Genomic DNA, 14,273 nt, shown 5'->3' on the forward strand with positions numbered 1-14,273 from the left:
CAGTGTTGTGTTCATCGACGAACAGAGTACAAATATTAATCATATCACATCTAGGTATAGATAGACAAATCTCCTTAGTCACTTTATCAAATTCGAAAATATTGTGACTGGTTCAAGAAAAACGAATGGTGATAATACAGATGCCGCAACTGGTTTCCGTTGTTTTTCATAAAGAAGAAATTTATAATCGTTAACGAAAACTGTATGACATTATTAGATAGATACATTAAGAACGATTCTGAAAAGACTCGGGAGTCTCGTTAAGGTTCAAAACTATATTTTAATCTTTAATTAGAAACTTGATATTATTTGCAATTTTCTCTGGATACATTCTTAGATCCAGTTCTGCGACATCTTGACTATCTTTGGCGTAGGTACTTTCGTGCGTGATGTAGAGATATGACAACTATTCGAATTTAAATAGTATTAAGCGCAAGATTATTGAGTAACAGTTCCTTGATGTGTAATGCAACCATATAAACGAAGATAAAACGCAATAACGCTCCGCTACCGATTTTATGTTTGCACTTCGTACATGATTCAGCATATCAAAGAAGGTTCCAGACTCACGCGCAAGTTCCTAGTCGCCACTCTTAATATAGGCTAATCGTCTATTAATAGAAAATAATCAAACACACGCACCACACCGCTCTCGGTAGGCACCTACATAGCACATACACATTCGCAGAAACGAAACGGCTCTTGCCACCAAAAATCATTGCCGTATTTACACCATGTACACGAAAATCAATAGGAGTCGTGTCTTTGTTGTGAATCAAGGACGCTGAATGTATTTATAGATTTAATTGTAGATTGTAGAAAGACCGTTATTAGATATTATACTTATTCCAAGTGGGAGGGGAGTTCGCGGATCGATAGCACGCGATACGATATAGACATGATCAGGGTTTTGATATGCTGTACGCCGGTTTGTACTTTGGTTGTGAGCAAACGTGTTGCTTTTTTAAAATTGCCTGAGAGTCAATTCACTAAAACAATAAAAAAAAAACAGTTGTCAATAATATTTCAAAATTCATCCAAACTGATAATACTATGACGTAATTAATATTGTTAACATACATATATAGTAGATGAGAGCTTTGGTTTATAAAGTCGAGCATTCTCGTAACAGCCCGAAAGTTTAAGTACCCATAATCAATAAACCCTACAATATTAAGACTAAAGGCGAACTAATATAAATTGAAGAAACGATCCAAGCATATGAATTGCCAAGAGGCAGATGTCTACGGTTCCATAAATTTCAACGCCGAATTAATAAACGAACAAAAAATTTACTTACACGTGCCAGTAGAGACAGAATTGACTTAATGCGAAAGTATGAATACATAGATAACCCCACATACAGTTGAATGTAGGGTGACTATTATGAAGTATAAGAAACGGGTTCGAAGCCCCGCCGTATTATGTGTTATTTTCCGTAAAAAAGTTTATTTAAAAATAAATAGTAACAAAAAACATCTGCGTCGTTATGGATACGTTGTATATACATACAACATTTTAAATAGGTGTCTACGTACAGATTTAAATCAACTGCCTAATTGTTACAGACAATTCTTTAATCCGACAGATAAAACATATCATAACATTTATTAATTATCTATTACTAATAAATACACAGTTTTTGATGATAATTCACAAGACTAATAATAACAAAGTCATGGTGAACGGTAAGGTCATGTATTGAATAGATCCCCATCTGAATAACTGCGAGGATGATTTGTATTAAAATAGATAAATTCAAATAAATAATGAGAGGTATGGAGGGTACACCAAGAGAACAGGATCAACCTTAAGAAATTTGGATAGTCTTAATATCAAAAAGGTTTTATGAAACTGAAACACCGCAAGTCAAAATAATCGAAGGTATCCTACCTTCGATTACTACGATATCTACTTGCGATTTTTTTTCAAATTTCAAAAGTGCATTAATTGTTAAATGAAACCAATATTTTAAAATTATATTATTCAAATTACCAACAAGACAAACCTTTGTCGTTCGAACGCTAGTACCTTGAAACATTTGAAGTGACGAATTGGAAAAAAAAGTACATAGTCTCTATAAAGCACGTAACGTTAAATTCATCAACTGAATGATAAAAATTCGTTGCGTTGCGCGTATAACATAATATCATTGCAACTTGTAAACCGTTAGAACAAAGTGAATTGCAGAGAAAAATAAAGCGGTTTCATTAAAATTTACTCTCCGAGACGCGAGAGTAGAGATGTCGACTGGAATCGGTATTGCTCTTTATTAGAGTAAAATTCGCATTGCTTTTAGAGTCACACATAAATTTGTTTTATAATATAACTAGCTGTTAGCACCAGCTTCGCTCGGGTAGACGTGTTTTTTGAAAACTTTTCAAATTCAATCCAAGCGGAGGAGATTTTAACAACACAAAAATCATTTCCCGTTCAGTTGTCTTTGAGACATAAGTAGATACGACATTCTTTTATATTTAAATGGATAGTGCATTTATCCAATGTTAATTATATGGCACTTACTTTGATGCTTATCTGCTAACTGTATAAGGGGGTTGGGCAGGTCCCGCCGCCTGTAAAAGCACATGACCTTAGCCTCCACGTTGCCGGAGGCTGTTTTATTTAGTTCTTCTATCCGCCGGATCTGGTACGGAGACGTCGACGACGTCTCGAAATAGACGCAGTCTGTGGAAGAAGAAAACCAGTTAGTTCAAAAATTCCGAAATAACACACCATAACTAATACACAATTGTTGTAAAATTTCAAAGGGGAATCATTTTGCTGATTGTTAAGTACCATCTTACAGAAGAATAATCCAAACAACAACACATAAAATTGGTCAATGTCGCATTATTATAAAAAAAAGGTCGCAAGGTCGCATTATTATCTATTGTGAGAGTCGAGCACGCTTCGGCACGAATTGGGCCAGCTCGCACCGGGGAAGTACCACACCCCCACAGAAAACCGGCGTGAAATAGTGGCATGCCACTGTGTTTCGTACGGTGAGTGGGGGAGCCGGAGGCCCGTTTCCTTTTCCTCACCCGTCCCAGTCCATTCCTTAATCCATTCCTTTTCCCTTACCCCAAAAAAGCTGGCAGCGCATTCGCAGAGGCCCTACTTTTGCGAATGTTCATGGGCGGTGGTGATCGCTTACCGTCAGGCGAACCACCAGCTCAGTTGCCCGCTGACATAAAAAAAAATGCTCAAAAATGTCAACTTAATTTTGTTTATATTTATTTAACACTAAACGTTAAAAGCGTTTTTTTCACTTGTGACCCGATACCGCGAAGTTTCAAATGTAAATTTAAATATTGATAGATATAAAACTATAAAAAAATTATGAGTATTAAATAATATATACTACAACGACTCAGTCCCAGCTTCACACGGATGCAATTAAATTACATAAGACATAAACGTAATATAATTTGACCACTTGTACCGAAATGTTTATTTTTTTCACGTATACGACATTTTATTTGAATGCTTTGTACATTAAAAATTTTAAACACGTTTCTGACCGTTGCGTAGCTTGAGAGTTAGTGGATTAAATAAAGTACAAAAAGACCTACACAGCGACGACACATAATATATGGTGTGATGTCTTTGTTGGATTTTCCGCTGATATATTTACTATTACACTCTACAGACGATATCGGGTCCCAAATAGAAAGATGTGGCATGATTATAAAATACGAAATATTTAACAGATTTCCATTGCGCGTCTCGCATCTCCTGTACATAGCTATGTAATTCTCAGAAAAACGTACAGGAATGCGAACAAACAATGTAATGATGAGATAATGGCCGTGGTAATTGCAATTTAAACATCATTAATCTTCATTTTTTACATATACATGAAATATGAACGTTACAGAAAAGCCACGTTTCTGTATGAAGCGCTGCGGTAACCGGTTGGCGGTTACGAGCACGCAACGAAAGCGAAATGCATCAGAGCAACGCAACGAGCCAACGACTCTTCGAGCTTACGATGACTCGACGACCAGCCTTGTGACGTTATCGTGGGCTTCCCGTTCGTGCTTATTGTGGAAAATATACCATATCATATTCTTTATTCATTCTATATAAAATATCGTCGTAACAGATAGGGCGCCTAATGCTATTTACTCATATGATTCTAAATAATCTATGGTGTCTAGAAGACAAGGATTTAAAAGTTTGTACCTAAGTAGGTATATATACTCTACATAGAGTAACGAGAAACAAAACGATTAAGCTTGATTGCCTATATAGTTTGGTTATAGTTTATTCGTCATCGTCCTATTTTTCATTACACTAGCAGGGACACATGCGCCCTTTGAGAGTTTGACCGTAATGTCGATAAGCTCTTTGTATTTTTCATTATTATGGATCCCTATCATTGGGGGTGGGCTATATATAATCCGTAATGTGTATTAAGAGTGTAAGTAAAAATAACAATAACAAAACGAATATAACGCTTCCTTCCCTTGATCTATGTTATTTGAGTAAAATTACATTATACATAACATAGTACATGATAGAAATTACTGTTGGGCATAATTTCTAAGACGTGAGACAATAACCGTGCATACAAATTTTGCTGTAACACAAAAAACTTCTTACGGTACAAAAAAGTCTGGGACTTTTTTTTTTATGTCATAGTCGGCAATGGCGCTGGTGGGTCGCCTGATGGTAAGCGCTACCACCGCCCATGAACATTTGGAGAGGCGTAAGGTCAATTGCAGACCTTTCGCCTCTACAAATGGATTGCCGACTTTAATTGGGAAGGGATTAGGAAAGGATTGATGAGAGGAATAAAGGAAAGGACTGGGAAGGGTAAGAAAAAGGATATGGGCCTCCGGCTCCCCCACTCACCGTACGAAACACAATAGCAAGCTATTATTTCACGCCGGTTTTCTGTGGGGGTGTGGTACTTCCCCGGTGCGAGCTGGCCCAATTCGTGCCGAAGCGTGCTCGACTCCCACAATAAAATTAAAGCAGGCATTATTTAAAGCAGGTATTTAATGTACAGACATTAACAATATACAGTATATTTAACGTTCAAAACTATACAGTCATTAATTACCTGTACCTAGGATTTTCGAAAATATTGAGAAATAGTCCTTATATCAAGTAAATAGAAAACATCTAATCCTAAATAACTTCCACTTCAATTAATTGAATGCGAATTGTTTAATCGTGACGATAACTATTAACTATTTACTTTGATTCTTAAAAAAATATAAGTTAAATACCTATTCATGATGCAAATAATTTACTCGTATATACATACATTAAATGTTTTGTGTACAAGATAAATCTACATGCAAATAGAGAATTTGAATCTGACAACGATACCGCTCAATGTTTATCTATGAAGGAACATTCAAGATGACTGCCTAGATAAAACTCTATTCACCTGGATGAGTTCAAGGCTGGCCTTGAAGATGTTCTATCAATGCGACATTGTTATGAAATATTTCTGTTTATAAATAAATATGTAATAAAAAATATCTAGACCGCACTAGGAAATCCTTTAATAAAAAACCATACAAATTAAGCTAAGCCGCCTTCAGATTGTCAGAACTAGATCAAATTTAATAGGACCACACGGAAAGCAGCAGCTTTCAAATTAAAAAAAGTCATTAAAGTCAATTCCAACCCACTCGTAAGTTCTGAAATAACAAACCCAAAAAAATTAAGTCATATTGAGAACCTCCTTTTTTTCGAAGTCCAAGTGTCCAAGTGGACCAAGTGCAAAACTTCTATACCTAAAAATATAGTTTATGAGTAACATACTGGGTCTGGTTTAGAAGTAATATGCTTATATACGATTAGGCGATACTGTCCATCAATTATATATTTATTATCTTTGAACATTTTTAAGCTGTGAGATTAATTCATAATAAGATTTAAATTTATGTAGTGGCACATACGCATATCGTCAAACAATGACACAGCAATTTTAAACATCTAGGATACGATACTAAAAGCGGTACGCCCTCGCTTCGCTTGCTATCATGAAATTAATAAAAGTCGACTGATTCTACGACACCGTCCCTGCCTCATAAGAGTCAAATATTTTAATGCACTTTTTACTTGAGTCATTAACAAACACACACCTTACAAACTTTCGCATTTATAATACTAGGTGCGCCCCGCGGTTTCACCCGCGTAAGTCCATATCCCGTAGGAATATCGGGATAAGAAGTTGTCAGTATGTTATTCCAGTTGTAGGGACAAATCGATTGATTGTTAAAGACGAATTAAATGTTAAGCAGGTAATTATGTGAAGTGTAACACGTGGACGAGTAACAAACATGGCCGTATTCACCGTTACCATATACAATAGCGCACACACGCGGGGCGCACAATGACTGCGAACAGAGCCTTTTGAAATAGTCCATTAGGTACCTGAATTTGTCATGGCAATTATACAATGAACGTCTCCGACTGCGAGCCGGAATATTTTTGTCCAAGCGATTAATGAAGCGACAAAAATTACATTCTAAGTTGTGATTTATTTTAACTTCAGGTAAATCATCCTTGTGAATCAACCAAAAATGGAAACTTGGAGTGGAAAAGGCAAATGCAGATAACAGAATCGATGTATAGATTATTTGTGAACTTGAAGAGACAATCAAATCTTTGCGTAAACAGTATGTGAAAAACATTACAAAATGCATTAAGCATGTGATTCAACTCAGAATAGGATTGATAGTGCTCCATTACGTGACGTCATGGATATATATTCAAACGTAGTAATAATCCAATTCTAAAAATAACCTTTATATTAATTAAAATTGGAATAAAAGTCAGGAAAAATATATTAAACCATCCTTGTAATGCAAGAAAGATTTCCAAGTAAATCGAATTTTTCAGATGACATTTGACACGATTTTAACAAGTAAAGGTCATTGACCTTTTCTTAGTTGAATCGCGTTGTACGTGTATAACACGTGTCGTTGTGCTATGTAACACGTAACTAGTGGCATTAGCTCGCGGATTCACTTGAACCTATGTAGTTCATGCTATCAAGCCTTCCGCCACAACTTTCTGTCCGCTCATTCACTTCCTTTGTATGAGTTCCTGTGATAAAAACTAATCTACTCCGTAAATAAACTTGCAAATATTTCATCAGCGCCTCCGCAGTGAAAACGTAACATCTAGAACTTTGTTACCTTTGCATTATCATCATAAATCAATGTCTTAGTACCTTCGTACACTGAAATTATATTATACCGTTCTGCGCTTTCCATGTAACAAGAAAAATCTTGAAACACGACGGTGAATAATTCCTATTTGAACATTTAAATGAGGTAATCCCTACTTACATTATAAGCGCAAAAGTAACTCTGACCGTCAGTTTTTTCTTCACGCCTTATCTTCAAGACTGATTCTGAATAAACTTGTTACAGAGTTTGCGATCCGAGAACGGGCAAAGGATAGTGCTTATCCCGGAATCGTACCACAACGGAATTTATTCGGGGGAAACCCCAGGGATTGTATCTTTTCCATTGAGAATGCGACCGAAGCAGTGGGCGGAAAACGAGTAATCGAATAAATTCAAAATAATTTATCTAGATGTATAGGAACCTAGTAGAGTACCTATATTAAAATCTAATAGTAAACTATATTACCTATATTAAGGTATATATAAAAAAATTTAATTCACATTACAAACTACGATACAAAGTCGGTAAAAACTATAGGGATAAACTGATTACTGAACTAAATCTATCCATTCTGGTGGTCATGATCACACTATAAATAACTTTCGGATCTCAATCCGCGCGCTACGAGCATTATCACATACCTACCGACGTACAATTGCGAAATATAGCTATTAATTATTGTACTTCTTCTTTCCTGTGTTGTGTGATAACACCAGTGTTTTCTTATCAACATGACAACCGGCGAAACAAGGCGTCATCTGAGTGTTTATTCCATTATTGAAATCTATATTTAATGTATTAAGTAACGAAATCGTATTTAACTATACCTTCTAGTTACTTTTATATGTTGTTGATTCAGTGCTGCTGTGTTGGAGAAGAAGAAATAAGACTTAGGTATAGAAGTTCGAATACTGAGATGTTAAACTATGCCATTGGAAATACATTGTATATATTCTTATTGATCGAAAGACGAAAAAAAAAAATATGCGAGCAAAATAAACACTTCATAAATATATGAAACATACTATATCAATATAAAATAATAATAATATTTAAATTTGTGCACTTTATTTTAGCACTTACTTTTGTCAGTGAATTTTAATAAAATATAATTAGCATAAATATAATAAAAAATTATACAGTCAATTGAAAGTTTATATTTCGAGTAGGTGTTAGAACATTTATATATTACTGTATAATAACTCGAAAAATATATTCTTATACATTTTCATCCAGTCAACGTCCATACAAACATATTATGATTATCCTTCTAAAGCATTCGATGGAAACTTACAAAACAACTGTGTTTGCTGTTTATAAAACGGGAGCACTAGGCTTGTATGAAACTGTACCGAAAGCGTTTACTTGTCATATGGTATCTACGCAATAAAATGTTGACACCGATCTATACATATATGCGTTTAGATATAGGAAGTGAGCGTCGCGTCCCTTTTATATATGCACACTTAACCTAGCTACATACGCGTAAGTTCAGCATAATGCGGCTGATACCGATGTTAATGCCCGTACAGTTTTGCCAAGACTTCGGTTTATTTTGGGAACGTGTCAATAAGTAAGTGTTTTATATATTTAGGCGGACACGTCATCATAAGATCGTGGTATTGAATTTTCACGGCGATTGAAAATGCTTTATTTTACTGCGAATACGACTTTTCAATGCATTCAGATCACACTCTTCTGCGTGGAATATTTTGTAATCTTATTTTTGGCATATCTTATAAGATTTATAAACATAAAAAGCCTGACGAATTATGATGTTTTTTTATTTATTTAATTGTCCATACATACTTTTTGTCTATTCTGGTACAAGACTACTCTATTGTTTCTGTTACCGTTTATTATAAGTTTTTATGTATTCAAATCATATTTATTCTCTATAGAGGATTGCATGACTTCTTTTTATTTATTAAAAAAAGTTGTAGTTCTGACTTCTAAGATGAAACAATTCCTTGCACCGCAATAATGAATTTAATAAATATAAAATTATAGCTTTAAGTATATTAGAAACTGTTCATTTCCATAATTATAAATTGATAGAAACAACACCTTGACATACAGTGGAAGGAGTATGTGAAATAGACTTTCAACGGTCTAGAGTCTAGACTCTCTACGAGATTATAGATTATAATTAAATACATAGTATAAAACTCCAATTCAAAGTTCTATCTACCTAGAACATCAATCAAAAAAGGTAATTTTCTATGTACACGTTTTCCATTTTTGATTAAATAGGATGCTAACAAAAATATCAGATTTTTTTGTTAATTAAATATTAAATTCATGACGGCATTCAGGTATTGCAATGAATTGAGAAGTATCGTTAAGGTTGACGAGTTTTATTAAGTTAAATCTGTAAGCGGGGGTTCATAGACCCCTACATCCATTCTATACCATCTTAGTTCCAATTCCTCTAGGTAATTTATATATCCATTCAATATTTATAAATCCTGCAACTTCACCGCTATAAAATAAATTACGCTAGAACGTTTACAATTGTGCAAAAGTCTTCAACAACAATTTCAAAAGCGAAAATATATCATGTTTTTTTCTCAAGTATTTGCTAAGTATCAATAATCAAGCACTAAACTAGAAGCTAAGCTTAGCAGCTTATGCACTTTTAGTGTGTGTGTGTAAACTAGTGGAGTGTTTGTTAAATATCAAAAACTAACTTGTCGACCATACACGAGAACGTCTTTTGTGATTTGAATCAATATTGATTTGTTTGGATTGTTCATAATTCATTCTCACTTTAAATTCAGTAGAACTACTTTAACCTCTTTAAATAAATATGCCAGATCGACAGCGACCTTATCGTGACTAAAAATTAATAAATTTTTTTTCGCCGGTATTTCCAGGGACTGAAGATTCTAGAATGGGACTAAATGATAACAATTCTCTACCAAACATAGAAAAGAACACGTCAATCGATTGAAAAATCAGTTATCTTGTAAGAAAACAAATAACAAGGCCAATTGAGAACCTTCATAGCTTTTGGGAACGCAGTTTAAAAAGACTACGTTAAGTACTACGTCCTAGGTAAAGTAAGATGGCACAAAGAAAACTATAGTTAGATTTTATTTGCATTATGTGAACTAATAACTAATGTACGATAATATTTACAGGCTAATACATATAAACATAACAACTTCCTAGTTGCTTTCACGTCCTTAGCCGAGTTCGACCGGGATAAAAAAATTCTGGGTGTTATAACAAATAATAAGCTTTACATTTACTTTATTAGCGTTAGTAAAATATAATAATATACAGTGACCGGTCGACTACAGCTTAACAGGACGAGTTTATTGTTCGGTGCGGTAGGTACCTACTTAGGTAGGTATGCAACTTTCACCCGTGCTCCGTGGTAAGGTGATTACGAAAACAACGTCATGTGGATCATTTTTTGCAGAACGATATTAATAAATAATAATCTGCATTGATCACAAGTATCTCGTAATTAATACAAGGTGGCTTTAATTTAACGATGATTAATCGCTTCACGTGAGTATTCCACTTGTTATACTATCCCAATTCCAGATACATCGTTAACGTGTTTTTGTAGTATCAAAATATGTGATATTCTTTAATTATAATTAATTAATAAATTGAGTTATGTGGTCCTCTTTTATATTTTAAAAGGGTAATTTACAATTATTTAGAAACTTAATCTCTAATCAGTACTATACAAACAAGAAACTACCTCCCATAATTGACGACTGTTACCAATAATATAACTTTTAAATTTAAACGTAAATAATAAATACAAAACTTATAAGGATTCTGTGCAAAGATTTTCCGTTTAACAATATTGGACAGGTGAATAACATTCCTTGCAGCACGCTTAGCGAAGCCGCTTTGCGAGTCGAACCGCTGCTTTTATTTTAAACCGACTTCAAAAAAGGAGGAGGTTCTCTATTCGACAATAATTATTTGTGTCATCATCATCCTCGTAATGTTTACTGGGTGAACCAATTTAAATGATTTTTTTAATTTTAAAGCGACGGCCTCTCGTGCGGTCCCTATTTATAATTGGATTTAGATTGATTACTTTTATATACCATATAACCCGCTTCTTCAGAGGTTGACTTCCACGACATATTTTACTACGACCACTACTTCAACGCCGAGAAGAGAAACATTTAACTTTAGGTTATATTAGTTGTACTAATATTATAAATGCGAAAGTGTGTTTTGTATTTGTGGAGGAAGATTGTTCTGAAGTACCTGGAAGGAGGTGAAACTTTGACTACATTTTACATTGATGAAAGTTTACTTTTAATCTATTTTACGCGGGGGAAGCCACGGGCGGAAATCTCGTCTATGTACATTAGGTGCCTTCATGTTCGTCTGTTTTTATATAATTTCTAGAAAGAATAGGTAATTCAACAATGTTAGAAAACATACTCGGATACGAGTTTAGTTTTTGTGTTTATGTATTTTGTTAACGTACACTTTTTCGTATGAATAATAAATATCCACGTTTGTAATAATGTCAAGTCATCTCATTTTAATGTTCTCCAAATTCATTCACAATCCAATTTATGTATTTAAATTAATAAATAAAATGTTATACTTTAATGCGAATCCTAAACCGACTATTATTAATTCTGTATTCTTTAGCTAGGTACAAAGTGTAGCAAGCAAAGGTGATAAGAACGACACAGCAGACATAAGCAATAAGCATATCCAAATTGTTATTGATTAAATTAAATATTATGTATCACACGACATTAGAAACCGTGTCGTGTGAAAGTTTCATACCACGCAATAGAAATGCATTTTTATTTTTCTACAACTTTTCAACGACGCCACGATGAAAAGCGATTATTGTGTCAAATCGTCGAATTGATCAAGCGACGAATAAATTGGTAATTTATAGGAAGAATACGTTAATATCGTTATAAGCACGGAATTAACAAATCTTTTGTAGATGACACACGTTATCTATATTTTAACACGTAGACTGACGTATAAACAAATATTCTTAAAGATAGATCGCTCGGTACAATCTTTACGTAACGGCTCACACAAAAAATGAATACATAATCACTAATCTCTACTAAATATAAATTATTAATTAGAGCAAACTAAATTTTTTTACGATGAATTAGGAAACATTTTTTAATCTCATCATATGTATATATAATATTAAGTTTATCCGACTTAGCAAAGGTAAAGGACGGTCAAATTTTGTCTCTTATTAATTTACGAATATGCATTACACGAGCGCGCTTGATCTCTACCATGTACGGGTCGTCATATTATGGAGCGGTCAACACTTGTTGGCATGGTTATGGTTAATGACAAAATAGGATAGGGAAGATAATAAATTGCATTAAAATTCTCATAGCTTCAAACATAAAAATTGTTTTCAATGGAATTTATAAAAATAATTCTAGTACTGAATCTAATAGACCGAGAATACCTTAATAGAAGATTGAAAAATTGTTTAATAGACCTTAAGAAATTGTTTTTACACCAATGTTGATCAATTTACATTAAAGTAGTTTAGTAGCTTTTCAAAGTTAGTACATATAAATATTTCTGAAGTTCAGTTTTGCTTATAAGTGTAGACAATTTTAATAAATACATTCATTAAAAACATCAGCCTTATTAACATGAAAGTTCTAACTGTAAGGTTTTAAGAAGCACAATGCTACACAATAAAATTGTTCTAATGTAATAGATGTAGAGAATATAATAATTGTACTTACATTAATACATAATAATATATTGAATTAAACAATATTTAATAGCATTCATACAGATCATTAATATGTAATATTTGGTATGTAAATATGCATATTTTCTTAATGAATAAATAGAGATATTTTAAGCTTTTATGTTATTGTTTCCATAACATCTGTTGTTTTTGGGAATTTGGCAAAAAATGCTTCTATTTAAATAGCTACACTACTAAATTACGGAGTAATTCTTTGTTTCTGTATGATTTGATTATGTATTGGATTCTTAAGTGTTTATAGTAGAATCTTTGAGATCAAAGAATCGATTAGAACTGTAGAGAAAGAATGAGACTGAAGTTTTGTGAATACTTTTTACTGTTGTTTTTTAACATTTCAAAATTACAATATACAATTTTGTATACATAATTGAATTGTTTACTAAATAATTTGAGAGAAGACTTCTTATTAAAAAACCCATATTAATATGATTTAACAATTTCTTATAATATCTCTTGTTGGAAACAAAATGAAATACAAATAAATAATTCAGAAACTTTATAGAAGTTGAAACAAATATTCTACTTAAACAATAAATAAAAAATTAATAGAATATTTATTGTATTGAAATTGATTGTTTTAAAAGTAGCATTGTCTTGACCTCAACGGTCAGTCAATTTCTTTACACAAAAAACTCAAGGCAGTCAATGTAGGTCAAGTGATTCTTTGTCAGATACAAGTGAATTATATATGCAGGTGTTTGAGGCGACTGCAAAAACATATCCACAATTGGAGAGCAGAATCTTGCACACAAATCTCAATCGTTCTATAGAGTGATTATCGTTGAAATGTTTATATCAGATTTGAACGGTTTTGGTTTTGTTAAATTATAAATATATGTGGTTGATCTTGTTGTATGTACTTATAAACTAATATACAATAAATATACTGATGTTGATCAAATATCTTATCACTGACTCTAAGTTAAATTCAAAAAAATTCAAGTTTCATTTATTTGAATACATGTTTCAACGAAAAATAATTAACTTAAGGAGTGGTATGACGAGTTTTTCAATGGCGCGGTATTTAGTGATAGGAAGTTGTCTAAAGGGAAGAGCTAATTAACATTCGGCGCGGCGACCGCGAAGCGCGCTACGTAAGTCGCCGGATCCCTCGCGGTATCACCAAACCACTCACAAACTACTACATACTATTTCCTTCCCATTACAACTACGAATTCGTAACATATTACTAAGTTTTGCCAATGCTCGTTAATTACAGACTTTAAAATTTCGGTAAAACAGTCCTAAGAGAAGGTTAATAAGATGATAATGTACGTCATTCTATTTAATAAATCGTGAAAAATATGACAAAACTGTTTTGACAACATTGGTTATAACCTAAAATCTCACGTCAA

At 33.3% G+C, this 14,273-nt stretch overlaps 1 protein-coding gene across 1 annotated transcript in view; it reads right to left on the reverse strand.

Moving 5' to 3' along the window:
• LOC119828736 (metastasis-associated protein MTA1-like) overlaps positions 1-14,273 on the reverse strand; it is a 43,643-nt gene that overhangs the window by 28,053 nt on the left and 1,317 nt on the right. Inside the window, exon 2 of the mRNA XM_038350979.1 lies at positions 2,524-2,685. Within this exon, the coding sequence (XP_038206907.1) occupies positions 2,524-2,685 (162 nt within the window). The remainder of the gene's footprint in view (positions 1-2,523; positions 2,686-14,273) is intronic.

Source organism: Zerene cesonia, chromosome 8 (assembly GCF_012273895.1).
Source record: "Zerene cesonia ecotype Mississippi chromosome 8, Zerene_cesonia_1.1, whole genome shotgun sequence".
NCBI lineage: Eukaryota > Metazoa > Arthropoda > Insecta > Lepidoptera > Pieridae > Zerene > Zerene cesonia.